The 16,145-nt window shown below is 36.7% G+C and overlaps 1 protein-coding gene across 4 annotated transcripts in view; it reads right to left on the bottom strand.

Moving 5' to 3' along the window:
- Positions 1-16,145, bottom strand: part of EPHA3 (EPH receptor A3) — a 365,049-nt gene that overhangs the window by 61,793 nt on the left and 287,111 nt on the right. For 3 of the 4 annotated variants that reach the window (XM_079922037.1, XM_079922036.1, XM_079922038.1), the window contains exons 8-9: positions 10,279-10,381; positions 9,515-9,582 (exon numbers count right to left, since the gene is read on the bottom strand). In XM_079922037.1, coding sequence (XP_079778163.1) covers positions 9,515-9,582; positions 10,279-10,381 — 171 coding nt within the window. Of the gene's footprint in view, positions 1-9,386; positions 9,583-10,278; positions 10,382-16,145 lie in introns of those variants that run through there. The other variant, XM_079922039.1, reaches the window with a different exon arrangement.

The following is a 16,145-nucleotide window of genomic DNA, read 5'->3' on the forward strand; positions in this document are numbered from 1 at the left end:
AGTTGCTTCATTTACAAATATTTTCTCCCATTCTAAGGGTTGTCTTTTCGTCTTGTTTACAGTTTCCTTTGCTGTGCAAAAGCTTTTAAGTTTCATTAGGCCCCATTTGTTTACTTTTGTTTTTATTTCCATTTCTCTAGGAGGTGTGTAAAAAAGGATCTTGCTGTGATTTATGTCATAGAGTGTTCTACCTATGTTTTCCTCTAAGAGTTTTATAGTGTCTGGCCTTCCATTTAGGTTTTTAATCCATTTTGAGTTTATTTTTGTGTATGGTGTTAGGGAGTGTCCTAATTTCATTCTTTTACCTGTAGCTGTCCAGTTTTCCCAGCACCACTTCTTGAAGAGATTATCTTTTCTCCATTGTATATTCTTGCCCCCTTAATCAAAAATAAGGTGACCATATGTGTGTGGGTTTTTCTCTGGGTTTTCTATCCTGTTCCATTGATCTACATTTCTGTTTTTGTGCTGGTACCATACTGTCTTGATTACTGTAACTTTGTAGTATAGTCCGAAGCCAGGGAGCCTGATTCCTACAGCTCCATTTTTCTTTCTCAAGATTGTTTTGGCTATTCGGGGTCTTTTGTGTTTCCATACAAATTGTGAAATTTTTTGTTCTATTTCAGTGAAAAATGCCATTGGCAGTTTGATAGGTATTGCACTGAATCTGTAGATTGCTTTCAGTAGTAGAGTCATTTTCACAATGTTGATTCCTCTGATCCAAGAACATGGTATATCTCTCCATCTGTTTGTATCATCTTTAATTTCTTTCATCAGGGTCTTATAGTTTTCTGCATACAGGTCTTTTGTCTCCTTAGGTAGGTTCATTCCTAGGTATTTTATTCTTTTTGTTGCAATGGCAAATGTGAGTGTTTCCATAATTTCTCTTTCAGATTTTTCATCATTAGTGTATAGGAATGCAAGAGATTTCTTTACATTAATTTTTTAGCCTGCTACTTTACCAAATTCATTGATTAGCTCTAATAGTTTTCTGGTAACCTCTTCAGGATTCTCTATGTATAGTATCATGTCATCTGCAAACAGTGACAGTATTACTTCTTCTTTTCCAATTTGGATTCCTTTTATTTCTTTTTCTTCTCTGATTGCTGTGGCTAAAACTTTCAAAACTATGTTGAATAATAGTGGTGAAAGTGGACGACATTGTCTTGTTCCTGATCTTAGAGGAAATGGTTTCAGGTTTTCACCATTGAGAACGATGTTGGCTGTGGGATTGTCATATATAGCCTTTATTATGTTGAGGTAAGTTCCCTCTATGCCTACTTTCTGGAGGGTTTTTATCATAAATGGGTGTTGAAATTTGTCAAAAGCTTTTTCTGCATCTACTGAGATGATCATATGGGTCTTCTCCTTCAGTTTGTTCATATGGTTTATCACATTGATTGATTTGCATATATTGAAGAATCCTTGCATTCCTAGGATAAGCCCCACTTGATCATGGTGTATAATCCTTTTAATGTGCTTTTGGATTCTGTTTGCTAGTACTTTGTTGAGGATTTTTGCATCTATGTTCATCAGTGATATTGGCCTGTAGTTTTCTTTCTTTGTGACATCTTTGTCTGATTTTGGTATCAGGGTGATGCTGGCCTCGTAGGATGAGTTTGGGTGTGTTCCTCCCTCTGCTATATTTTGGAACAATTTGTGGAGGATAGGTGTTAGCTCTTCTCTAAATGTTGGACAGAATTTGCCTGTGAATCCATCTGGTCCTGGGCTTTTGTTTGTTGGAAGATTTTCCTTTTTTTTTTTTTGCGGTACGCAGGCCTCTCACTGTTGTGGCCTCTCCCGTTGCGGAGCACAGGCTCCAGACGTGCAGGCTCAGTGGCCATGGTTCATGGGCCCAGCCTCTCCACGGCATGTGGGATCTTCCTGGACCAGTGCATGAACCCATGTCCCCTGCATTAGCAGGCGAACTCTCAACAACTGCACCACCAGGGAGGCCGTGTTGGAAGATTTTTAATCACACTTTCAATTTCAGTGCTTGTGATTGGTCTGTTTATATTTTCTATTTCTTCCTGGTTCAGTCTCAGAAGGTTGTGCTTTTCTATGTATTTGTCCATTTCTTCCAGGTTGTCCATTTTATTGGCATACAGTTGCTTGTAGTAATCTCTCAAGATTCTTTGTATTTCTGCAGTGTCAGTTGTTACTTCTTTTTCATTTCTAATTCTGTTGGTTTGAGTTTTCTTTCATTTTTTCTGGATGAGTCTGGCTAGTAGTTTATCAATTTTGTTTATCTTCTCAAAGAACCAATTTTAGTTTTATTGATCTTTGTTATTGTTGCCTTCATTTCATTTCATTGATTTCTGATCTGATCTTCATGATTTCTTTCCTTCTACTAACTTTGGGGTTTTCTTGCTCTTTCTCTAATCACTCTCGGTGTAAAGTTAAGTTGTTTTTTTGAGATTTTTATTGCTTCTTGAAGTAGGATTGCATTGCTATAAACTGCCTTCTTAGAACTGCTTTGCTGCATCGCATAGGTTTTGGGTCGTCTTTTCATTGTCATTTATTTCTAGGTATTTTTGAATTTTCTCTTTGATTTCTTCGGTGATCTCTTGGTTGATTAGTAGTGTATTGTTTAGCCTCCATGTGTTTGTATTTTTTACAGATTTTTTCCAGTAATTCATATCTAGTCTCATTGTGTTGCAGTTGGAAAAGATACTTGATATGATTTCAACTTTCTTAAATTCACCAAGGCTTGATTTGTGACTCAAGATATGATTTATCCTGGAGAATGTTCCATGAGCACTTGAAAAGAAAGTGTATTCTGGTGTTTTTGGATGGAGTGTCCTATAAATATCAATTAAGTCCATCTTGTTTAATGTATCATTTAAAGCTTGTGTTTCCTTATTCATTTTTATTTTGGATGATCTCTCCATTGGTGAAAATGGTGTGTTAAAGTCCCCTACTATGATTGTGTTACTGTTGATTTCCCCTTTTATGGCTTCTAGCATTTGCCTTATGTATTGAGGTTCTCCTATGTTGGTTCATAAATATTTACGATTGTTATATCTTCTTCTTGGATTGATCCCTTGATCATTATGTAGTGTCCTTCTTTGTCTTTTGTAATAGTTTTTATTTTAAAGTCTGTTTTTTGTGAAATGAGAATTGCTACTCCAGCTTTCTTTTGATTTCCATTTGCAAGGAGTATCTTTTACCACCCCCTCACTTTCAGTCTGTATGCGTCCCTAGGTCTGAATTGGGTCTCTTGTAGACAGGATATGTACGGATTTTGTTTTTGTATCCTTTCAGCCAGTGTATGTCTTTTGGTTGGAGCATTTAATCTGTTTACATTTAAGGTAGTTATTGATATGTATGTTCCTATTACCATTTTCTTAATTGTTTTGGGTTTGTTATTTCAGGTCTTTTCCTTCTCTTGTGTTTCCTGCCTAGAGAAGTTCCTTTGGCATTTGTTGTAAAGCTGGTTTGGTGGTGCTGAATTCTCATAGCTTTTGCTTGTCTGTGAAGGTTTTAATTTCTTTGTCAAATCTGAATGAGATCCTTGCTGGGTAGAGTAATCTTGGTTTTAGTTTTTTCCCTTTCGTCACTTTAAATATGTCTTGCCACTCCTTTCTGGCTTGCAGAGTTTCTGCTGAAAAATCAGCTATTAAACTTATGGGGATTCCCTTGTATGTTATTTGTTGCTTTTAATATTTTTTCTTTGTATTTAATTATCATAGTTTGATTAATATGTGTTGGCATGTTTCTCCTTGGATTTATCCTGTATGGGACTCTGCATTTCTTAGACTTGACTGAATATTTCCTTTCCCATATTAGGGAAGTTTTCAACTATAATCTCTTCAAATATTTTCTCAGTCCCATTCTCTTCTCTTCTTCTTCTGGGACCCCTGTAATTCGAATGTTAGTGTGTTTAATGTTGTCCCAGAGGTCTCTGAGACTGTCCTCAATTCTTTTCATTCTTTTTTCTTTATTCTGCTCTGTGGTAGTTATTTCCACTCTTTTATCTTCCAGGTCACGTATCTGTTCTTCTGCCTCAGTTATTCTGCTATTGATTCCTTCCAGAGAATTTTTAATTTCATTTTTTGTGTTGTTCATCATTGCTTGTTTGTTCTTTAGTTCTTCTAGGTCCTTGTTAAACGTTTCTTGTATTTTCTCCACTCTATTTCCAAGATTTTGGATCATCTTTTCTAACATTACTCTGAATTCTTTTTCAGGTAGACTGCCTATTTCCTCTTCATTTATTTGGTCTGGTGGTTTTTTACCTTGCTCCTTCATCTGCTGTGTGTTTTTCTGTCTTCTCATTTTGCCTAACTTACAGTGTTTGGGGTCTCCTTTTTGCAGGCTGCAGGTTCATAGTTCCCGTTGTTTTTGGTGTCTTCCCCCAGTGGCTAAGGTTTGTTCAGTGGGTTGTGTAGGCTTCCTGGTGGAGGGGACTAATGCCTGTGTTCTGGTGGTAGAGGCTGGATCTTGTCTTTCTGGTGGGAAGGTCCATGTCTGGTGGTGTGTTTTGGGGTGTCTGTGGACTTATTATGATTTTAGGCAGCCTCTCTGCTAATGGGTGGGGTTGTGTTCCTGTCTTGCTAGTTGTTTGGCATATGGTGTCCAGCACTGTAGCTTGCTGGTCGTTGAGTAGAGCTGGGTCTTAGCATTGAGATGGAAGTCTCTGTGAGAGCTTTTGGCATTTGATATTACTTGGAGCTGGGAGGTCTCTGGTGGACCAATGTCCTGAACTCGGCTCTCCCACCTCAGAGGCAGAGACCTGACACCCGGCCGGAGCACTAAGACCCTGTCAGCCACATGGCTAAATAAAACTTTCTTGGCCTTTCACAGGTAACCTGACTCGGACAGAATGGATAGAGATGGGTAGGTGGAACTCGTAGAGTCGCTGGCACCTCCAATGCGTCCACTCTGGGCAGCTCCTCCCGGATAGCTGCCTGTGACTTACACAGGATTCCCAGTTGGGACATGGATTCTTAATGGTGATGTATTTTTTCATTTGGTACACTATATTATTGAAGGTGTTTTTAATATCCTAAAATAACAAATAAAATCAGACATTATCTTTTTCTGATATCACTTTTTTTAAAAATGTATTTATTTATTTTTGGCTGCGTTGGGTCTTCATTTTTGCATGCAGGCTTTACCTAGTTGCGGGGAGTGGGGGTTACTTTTTGTTGCCGGGTGTGGGCTTCTCATTGTGGTGGCTTCTCTTGTTGCAGAGAGCAGGCTCTAGGGCACGCAGGCTCAGTATATGTGGCACATGGGCTTAGCTGCTCTGCAACATGCGGATCTTCCCAGACCAGGGCTTGAACCCATGTCCCCTGCATTGGCAGGCAGATTCTCAACCACTGCGCCAGCAGGGAAGTCTCTGATATCACTTTTTAATAGAAGAATCTTACTGGCAAAATTGCAGCTGAACATTCTGGAATTACTGAAGATTCTTTGAGCCAGTTTTGTATAATAGTTCATATGAAATAGATGTAGGGACTGTGATGACAGCAATTGTTCCTAAGAGCCTTCATCACAATGGACATTTGGCCAATGAGTCCAGGATTTCAGAGTCTGGGCTAAGACATGATTAGTTTGTTGATCTACAGGGTGACTTTGTGAATCTCATGTTACCTCACATAATAATTTATGTTCCTGGGAAGCTTCCATAGAGGTTTTTAGTAAAAAAATATAGGCATAAGAATAAATGGATTATGAAAGATGGGAGGTAAAGACTATTTTCCTTAGCTACTTCTTCAGATGGTTTTTTTTTTTTTTTTTTTCGGTACGCGGGCCTCTCACTGTTGTGGCCTCTCCCGTTGCGGAGCACAGGCTCCGGACGCACAGACTCAGTGGCCATGGCTCATGGGCCTAGCCACTCCACGGCATGTGGGATCTTCCCGGACCGGGGCACGAACCCATGTCCCCTGCATCAGCAGGCGGACCCTCAACCACTGCGCCACCAGGGAAGCCCTCTTCAGATGATTTTGAGACAGCAAAATGGGAGTGGGAGGTGAGGGAGCACATGGAAAATGTAGGAGAAGATAGGTCAGTGCCACTCCTCCCTCTGCCTGGTGTTGACCCTGACACTGCAAAAGACTGGCCACTCTCCATCCAGAGGCAGAGTGTAGATAATTTGAGATGACACCCATATCTAGGGAGTCAACATCCACCGAAATGGGGAAATAGTAAGTTTTTTGCCCTTTCTTTGGGCAAACTGTGAGTGGAGTAGCTTTTGAAGAACTCTACTTTTCTGGTTCTTCCACTTTGAATAGCGCAGCACAAAGAATCTGCTAAGCATCAGAGAAAGAAAGCTCTGGAAAACTTGCTCTTCAAGTGCCTAGCATTGAGTGCCTGTTATTGTAGTTAGTGCCCAGTAAATGACAGAGACTATGGCCATTATCAGTATCTTCATGTTAAGAATGCTTATTCACAAATATGAATATCACTGAGGTTTCCCAGAGACAGAATTTGGGCTTAGAAATGCCCGTTTCTTTGGAGCTCATGCATCAGTTTGCATGCTTCTGCTGTTTATTATAAACATCATTTCTTTCTATAAACACAGTCAGTCTTTAGTACAGTGGTCTACTATAATTTATTACCACACTAAAACTATTTCTACATTATCAGTACTAAAACACTTTACTGTTGAAACAAGAAACAGATTAAGGAAAGCTATCATACTTTTCTTGCTTTGGGGTAAGGAAAACAGTAAAAGTAACCATAGATTTAATAAAAGACGTTAGGAAATGAAGTCTTCTCAGAATCTTTTTGTTTAGTCAATTTGGTTACATTTTAAAGAAGACAGTCAAATGGAGGCTAGAATATGTGATCATCCAATTTTGATTTTCCACTAGTCATAGTAAAGTCAGGAAACAGTAAGTTAAGAAAATCTAGCATTCCTTTCCAAGGGAAAAAATAGCACTTTTAAAAATAAGGTGAAAATGAAATTTTTTTTCCTGGTAAACAATCACAAATATTTTACCTTGCTGAACTTAAGGAAATCAATTTGGGAGAGACTTACTGGCAAAATAGTGGTATGGGGTTAAGAGATACGAATTACTACATATAAACTAGATAAGCAACAGATATACTGTTATCGCACAGGGAATTATAGCCATTATCTTGTAATAATTTTTAATGGCATATAATCTGTAAAAATCCTGAATCACTATGCTATACATCTGAAACCAATATAATATTGTAAATCAACTATACTTAAATTAAAAAAAGGAATTGACAAAGAAGATTATAAAATGAGTTGTTAGGAACAATGTCTCAAACATTTTAAATAAGTGCCGGCTTCAAACAGCCTTGAAAGTGTGCTTTAGAGTTACCATTCCGTTCCTGTCAGCCCTAGAGAGTATATGTATTACTAACTAATCTAAAAATTAAATAGTCATTCCCAAATAAAATCAATCAATTCATTGTGATTGATTAAAGTTAAGTAAATTGCTTTTCTATCTGCATGACATTTAGGGAAACAATACAAGTATAAACACACGCACACATCTCCAAGAAAAATGGCCTGTTCACTGTGGGAGCTTTGACTGCTGATTTTTAACTGCTGTCCCCAGAGGTTCCAGGAATCAGGTGATTCAGGATGCAAGCACATAATCCCTTCACACCAATAATTAAGAGCAACACACAGAGTAACTGGGCTGTGTCAAGAAAACCAGATAATAAACACATGCACACGTGTTAAGCTGCACTACTGTACAGCTCATTCTGTGCAAACACAGTAATTTACATTTCCATTTTACCAGCATGAGTTGCCCTAAGGATAGCAAAAAAGTAAAAAGGCCCGGCCGGAGAGGGCAAGGGGACAGGATCTTAGGAGGTGAAACACATTTCTTTCCTTTTGAAGCAATATTATAGGATTTGTAACAAGGCTGGAGGGAATAGTTCATAGCTAGAGCTTTTCAAAGTAATACAAAATAAATGGTCTGAAGTAAACCAGCTGTAGCATTAAGACGCAGAAAGTTTATGACATGCATATACTTTATGCCCTTGCAGCTAGGATAAAACACATTTCTTTTTTGTTTGGCTATCATAAGGATATTATGCATTTGAAGAAAATTAAAGTTTCAACAAACTCCACCATAAAAAGCAACAGCTAAAGCAGATTGAAGTGATAGAGAAACCTGCTTACAATTGGCACACAGAAATTTATCAGTGCTGCAAGTTCATGAGGTGTATAATTCCTGTATAAAGAACCAAATCAATATGGTCTTGCCCTAAAGACAATATTTATATCGATTGTCCAACTCAGATTAAGAACAACTTAATCCACAGGAATGCAACTACTCTGACTAATTTATGCATGGTGAATGTGACTCAGTGTTTTGTGGGATTGTGAAGAAAAAGCTAGATAAATATCCTGTGATTTGTTCATGCACTCTTTTAAGACTTTTGAGTTGGTAACCTAACTAATCTGGAATGAGATATTGATATTAGGAAGGTGACACTTGGGCTTTTTTGTGAATTATTCTACAATGACTTCAATGAGATGGACGAAACAAACAGTGCTCTCTGCAACCTCTGCCATTCTGTCCATCCTACTTCAATTTACATTTTGGAAAACTTTTTTTTTTTTCAATCTACTATATTCCTCCTACATGGTAGCAACAGGTCATCAAGTTTTTACTGTCAAGCTACAACTTTTAGATGGAAAGCCAATTACTGATACAAAGTATGTTGAACTGAAAGTTATTTTCAGAAAGCAAAGTGAAAGCCAAAGAAACTAATGCTTACAAGACTATATTAATTACATTGAGATTATTTGAGAGCATATAGGCATGAGTATGGTCTCTGTACTAATTTCCATGAGAACATGCTACTCCCTTTAAGGCTGATGATTAGTAATTGCCACAATAACCAGCCATAGTTTGGAAAAGCAAAACACCTGGAATGATTTGTTTCACCAGAAGAAAAAAAAATGAGTCTTTTTATTAGATATAAACACTTGGTTTCTTAAAAGAGTATTTCTTTCAGAGAAATATTAAAAAGAGACTAAATTAATTGGTATTAAAATAAGGGGCAAAAGCCCTGACATTCCTACCAGTTGGATATCATGTACCTCCAAAATAAACAGTTTATTCTAAAGGCTCTCCCCTGGTTGGTTGACAAAGTGGAATAAGCCGTTTCACATAAACAGAGGTTGTTTATATTTACTTGGCAGTTAGGAAAGGGAAAAGGCTCCTATTTAGATTTTAGCAAATAGTTAGTAATAAGGAAATTGAAGATATGCTTTGCCTTTCAGCCACGCGGAGCCGACTATAGTATCTACTTCCCATCATGTGCATTATTTGAATATAAACCACCAGTTACCCTTCACGTTAGCTTAAGTATGCTGAAATGCAGCCATGTAAAAATTACTTAATGCAGAGCCGTGGATTCCCTTCTCTGTTTAAAATAAATTTGACTTGCTCGATTTTCCCATAAAACTACTTTTGAATTCTCTTTGTCAGGGGGGAAGTTATCCAATTACAAATCAACAACTGCTAAAGCTGAAATTGGTAAAGCCAAAACGGCAGCAAATAGTTTAGAAACTTACAATGTCCATTCCCAAAATGAAGTCTTTTTTCATCCGCACCATGTTTTGACTTGTTATAGCCACAGAACCTAGAGGTAAATCAAAGGAAGAGAACACAGAAAGAAAATATACTTAAAACAATTATGTATGTTCAGAATGTGCAAAGCACAAAAAATAAAGCATTTTGCACAAACAATTAAATGCTTTAGTGAAAGTTTAATGACTTCATATTTTCTAAATCCTCTAGAGAAAGCCTCTTTCTCTGGGGACCCTGGAGAGCTGCCTAATGAGGAGATATGGAGAGATGCTACCCCACTGTGCAGACCCCTTCAGTTCAGTTTTTATAATGGCCCTAGAAAGTGTTTATAGTATTTTTTTTTAAAAAACGACTGCTGTTAGAATGAATGAAGGGTAAAGTTTCCATTGTTAGTGATTAGTGCTGTGCAGTGTTACCAGTGTTCTGGGTGAGAAAGTGTGAGGGAAATCTGGGGTGTATTTGATGAGAGAAGGGATAATTGAAAAAAGAAAGTAAAAACCAAGAGTGAGGTCAAAAGAAGTGGTGGGTGTTGGAGACTGGGGCAAGAATTTAATGAAAAAAAAAACTCAAAACTAAAGATGGAGAATCAAAAGAAAGGGAGGAAAAAAAAGAAATATCTACAATACAAGTGGAGACATTCTTATTGTTAAAATATTTTATTGACCACACTTTTCAGATTTTAGTGGCAATTGAGGGGAGCAAGCAATGCAATAATGAAAGTAAGTCATAAAACAGACTGTGAACTCACCTCCCAATCAAAATGTAGGTGACGACTGCGAGGAGAATAATTGCTACTGCCGCTGAAATGGCAATCATTACCACTTGGCTATTTTCCCCGGAAATGGAGAAAGCTGTGAGGTTGGAGAGCAAAAATAAGAAACGACCAGGCATTAACACATCATAACTAACATCTACGTGAAAATGTTGATAAATTAAGTCCTATTTATTTTGCTTTTACCTAAAATATGGTTTGTTGTCTGATACAATGTAAAAAGAATTCTTCACTGAGTGTAAAAAATAGACATTTTGTATAATTTTACTTGAAATTTCTGATTAATAAGATTAAATACTCTGCTTTCACTGACATCAATCAAAACTATTTGGGCATCTACTGCATAAAATATGCTGGACTGGTTTTCTCTATACTCATTGGCAAGAAACTCATCAAATAAACAATAATTATCAGAGAAATATAGGGAATAGGTAAGATTTCCCAGAACGAAACTATAAAAGCGTTCTCATTAGCTTGTTTAGTCTCCAGTATCTGTATTTATTTAAAAGGTGGTATCATACCTGTCCTATGTACCTCAACACATGTTACCAACAAATTGTTCCTGTCCCTGTATTTCCTACCTTTGTAGATGGCCCATCATTCATTCACTCACCAACATGAGGTATTGGCAAAAATTGTCCAGGAGCCAAATCTGGCCTGCCATCAGTTTTTGTATAGCTCAGAGGCTTAGAAAAATTTACATTTTTTTAATGGTTGCAAAAAGTCAAAAGAAGATTCTGTGATATATGAAAATTATATAAAATTTAAATTTTTGTGTCTATAAATAAAATTACATTGGAACACAGCCACATTCATTTATTTGTACATTGTCTATGGCTGCTTTTATGCTACAATTAGCCAAGTTAGGTAGGAGCAACAGAGACTGTATGTACACAAAGCCTAAAATATTTATTCTCTAGCCCCTTACAGAAAATGTTTACTGACCCTTGACCTAAACCAATGATTCTCTAACTTTAATGTTCACATAAATCATTTGAGGACCTTTTGGAAAAAGCAGTTTCTGATTCAGTCAGTCTGGAGTGGGGACTGAGACTGTGCATATCTTATGAGCCCCCAGTGATGCTGATGCTGCCGATTGCAGACTACAACCTTTTGAGTAGCAAAGATGTAGACCATAAATATAAAGTCACCTTGTCCTCTCCCTCTCCTGATTTTTCTATATCCAATTAATCACCAAACTCTTTTAAATATTTTAGTTTCTGTCTTCACTTCTCTCCTGGATTACAGTAAGAAATTCCCAATGGATCTCTACTTGCAGGCCTTTCCTATCTTCTACCTGGCCACCAGAGTATTCCTTCTAAGCCATAAGTTTGATTATGTCATTCTCATGCAGGGCTCTCCATCACTTTCTGGATAAAATGCATGTAAAACCATTTAGGATCTGTTCTCTGCCTAAATCCCCAGGCTCACCTGCTAACAAAATCCATAAGCATTCTAATCTCTACACTCTCTAAAATATACTCAGTTCCTGGAACATTCCCTCTCATGCACTCATACTTTAATATTTATAGTTTTTGTAGTAAATGCTGATTAAACAAATGAATCAGTGCTGTATCAAAAGAAAAGCTCAGAAGAGAAGGTTTAGTTATACTATCAGCTCTTCAGAAGCCAATATCACATCTTGAACCTGATGCAAAATCTAAGGTTGGAAGTTTTTCTCTAAGATAATGCAGTTTAGGGAATAAATGATGTAAATAAAGAAACATGGCAGATAGGCTGTTAAAAGTTTTCTAAGCATCTGAAAAAAAGAACTCAGAGTGTGGCAGGATGGTATACTCATAATATAAACTGTTGCAAGCACTTTATTCTTTACTATCAGAAAACTATTGTTTACGCCACGTGGCAGTCGTGGGAGTGCCTGTTAGGATCTCCCTACTGCCAAGCCTGCAGTGGGCAGACAGCTCGCAGCTGCTGCACCTTCAGGATCCACTGCAGCCACGCTCTCCTCAATGACAAAACATGGCAAGGGGACTGCAGCCAGGCCATTTCTGCCCAATGCAGCGGTCCTGTAAGGGCAATCTTCATGCTGAGGCTCCCCGTTGGTTTGGTGAGACCCTCACAGCTGCATTGCTCTCTGAGAGTCCCCCTCCTTAACCCTCTGCCTTCTCTCTGTCTTCATACATGGCTGACCTACATCTCAGTCTCAGGCTCTGCTTGGCCATTTCTCTTCCTCCCCTTTTACCTTTTATCTGTATCCCCACACTCCCTGAAGCTCACACAATTCCACCTTAATATCTGCTTCACAGAAGACATGGACTGATACATTCCTCTCCACTGGCTATAGATCTGTGAATCATTTGTAAATAACTTAACCTTGTAATTCAACAATGCTCCATGAACATATAATAATCACTTTATCTCATGCTTTTCACTTTGCATAGTGTAGCAACTTATAAAGAGCAGCAAGTTCTGAATTCGCTGGTAAATTTTAGCCAGTTTGTAAAATAAACGTCAGTGAAACTGGTAGAGGAAACATGATAGAAAAAAGAAGAATTCTATATTTCTTTTCTTGTCAAAGACAGGATTAAACTAGACCTCTCTACAATTTCCTCTAGCTCTAGATATCTATGAATCCCAGAGACTATCTAAAAGCACATAACCAAATCAGATCATTTTTGGTTACTGAATTGGCAAACATTTGAATGAATAGTATTGATTAAATTGTGTGTTATACAGTTGTCTAATAATTTTATGTGGCATACTGGCAAAAACTGATACCTATTATGTCAGGAATTCAGTTTGAATATGTTTTCCCACAAGCACACTGCTCCCCCTGGCTCTAGTCTCTTCCCATTTTTGTCCATCCTACACATGCTGTCCACTCTGCCTAAAGCAGACTGGCAAGGAGCTCATTCTCGTGAACCAGAATGACTGGCTTTGTACCAATCTGCTGTGTGACATAATAATATGATTGTTGTGAGGATTAAAGGAGTTAATACAAGTTAAACACCTAGAACAGTGCTAAACGTGCAATAAGGGTTTAATAAATGTTATATATTTTTATTATTTCATTTTCCCGGTAAAGAATTGGCAAAAGTACTCCATATCCCACAAAATTACATATGAATATCTAATCTTGGTATATAAAGTTCTCTATATAATGATTCTATTCTACCTTTGTCAGCCTTTCTTAATGTCCCCTAAAAATAGGGTCCAAGAGATTAAAGTTGCTGCATACCCATTCATTAAAAACAACAAAAAGGCAGTATGAAACATTTAGGAGTGCTGACTAAATTGTCCCTGAGCTAATCTTCTTGAATAGTTATATCCAGTAGAATCCTCCATTTCCAGATCTCAGCTTTATCCCACATACTTTTGCTCTGGAAATTCCTTGGATGTTCAAATTATGTACGATTTATTTAAACACAAAACAAACACACACACACAGACACACAGACATACACACTCACCCCGAGTGCTTACTATACTATTATACCAGGTAATATTTTAAGCACTTTACAAACAACAATTAATTTAATCAACATAAAAACCCTATTGAGTCATGCACGATGATCTTTCCCAATTTACAGACAGGGAAGCTGAGGCAGTGAAAGTTGAAGCAGCTTGTCGAGGTCATCCCAATACATGGCAGCTCCCTTTAGGGTTCTTTCTCTAACTCCTACATTGTGCCTGCCTTTCTCAAGCACAAAGCACACACTCTGGATTCAGTTTCTGCCCACTGAGGCTTTCCAGACAGATGGACTGCCTGTTTTCCCAAACATGTCACACTGTTTCTTAAAGTCTGGGACTTCTTGCTTTGGTGGATGTCACCTTTGTTCTAGGAAGGTCCTTTTACTCATATACACTCTATGCTTTCTGTGGAACTTTTAGCATGACCTTTTTTTTTTTTATTAATATGCAATAGCAGCACTGGATCAGTACTCCAAAATCTGGAGGCTTACTGACTCCACTTACTAGCTATGCAATCTCAGAAAAAACATATAAAACTCTGTGTCCTAGACCATGGCTAAAAGGAAATCATAGCATCTTAATAGCTTATAGAACAGGATCAAATGAAATGTTTACGCAAATGCTTTTCATACTGTCACAAAAATACATGGGTTCTAAAATCAGATCGATCATTTACCAATTGTATAACTTTAGAAATCTTACTTAACCTCCCTATGCCTCAGTTTCCTCTTCTGTAAAGTGATGATAATAAATGTAAAGCACTGACACATAAATAGTAAGAAACTTTCAAGCACTTAGGAAAATATATAACCCACTATGCCTCTATATTGTTACTGTAAACAAGATAAAAAAATACTAATTAAATTCCAGGTAGAAATACACTATTTTCTACTAAGAAACATTTATATGTGTTATGAATAAAACTTTATAATTAAAAAATAATAAAAACTAGAATAAGCAGCAAACCGTTAAAGAAATCCAAACATGAGCCTTTTTTTAATATCTTTTAAATATCAATCTATAACAAATAAGACTTTTAAATCCTTAGAGTTTTTATGAATATATCATTTTGATTTATAAAAACGGAGAGTTTTGATTTTTATCTTTTTTCCCCTTAAGACAAAAGGTAATTTTTAAACCTATATTTACTTATATTTAAAGTCTGGAAGAATTCTATGGTAAAGCAGTAAGAGTAAACTGATTTAAAAAAAAAAAATCAAACTGTGCAACTCAAAGATTTTTATAAAAGGAGAGGAGGGATATTAAAAAAGTTCCCTTTCTCTCTATGCTTTTTTCATCTGCTCTATCAATCAATGGAAATACAGCAAATATAAAACTTATTTGAAAAAGTCCTAAGACCCTGAAGTTTTCAAATGGGCTATTTCTTAAACCTCAGACACTGAAGTCTCATTAGATGATCATGCATAACACTACCACAACTATATCTGTGGTAAATCTGGAATCACATTAAAATTTTAGAATTTGTTGTTGTTGTTGCAAATTTATTTATCAGATAGGGTTAAGTGCTAATTAAGAACAAGAGAGGTTAGACTGATATTCCAAAATATGCATCAATATAATACATATTTATCTAATGGTGTTCTGCCCCTCTTGCCCCCCAATATGCCTAATTTCTACCACATGACATAATAAACATTTGATTTTTATATCTCTGTGATTTGTGATCTCTCTTGCTACAGCAAATCTAGGTTTTGTTGTTAATTCCAATAACTATTTAAAAGTTTGAAAAAATTCAATCTATAATCATTTCAAAACAAAGAACTTTCTTTGCTCCACTTAAAGTTTACAAAAAGAGTTAGAATTACAAATGTTAAATTGCAATTATATTTTGTTATTGTGTCATCTAAAATTTTTAATTTGTTTTAAACCTTGTTCACATGGATTTCCATGGTATTTTGCAGCATTTTGTTTCTAATGTCCTCAAAGAGTGATTTCTCCATATTCATTCCATCACAGGAGGATTAGGAGAGGTCTTGAAGTACAGTCTCCACATCTGAGACTTGAATCCCCTTCGATATCCAAGGGGGAATGGTTCTAGGACCCCCTACAGATATCAAAATCTGAGGATGCTCAAGTCCCTTACATAAAGTGGTGTAGTATTTGCATATAACCTAAGCACATCCTGCCCTATAATTTAAACCATCTCTAGATTACTTACAACACCTAATACAACTTAATGCTATGTAAATAGTTGCTGGATTGCCACAAACTAAAGCTGTGCTTTCTGGAATTTTTTTGTATATATTATATCTATATAATATACATTAAATTTTATTGAAGTATACTTGATTTACAATGTATTAATTTCTGCTGTACAGCAAAGTGACTCAGTTATACATATATAGATTATTTTTCAAATTCTGTCGTATTCTTTTCCATTATGGGTTATC

Source organism: Stenella coeruleoalba (assembly GCF_951394435.1).
Source record: "Stenella coeruleoalba genome assembly, chromosome: 5".
Classification (NCBI taxonomy): Eukaryota; Metazoa; Chordata; class Mammalia; order Artiodactyla; family Delphinidae; genus Stenella; species Stenella coeruleoalba.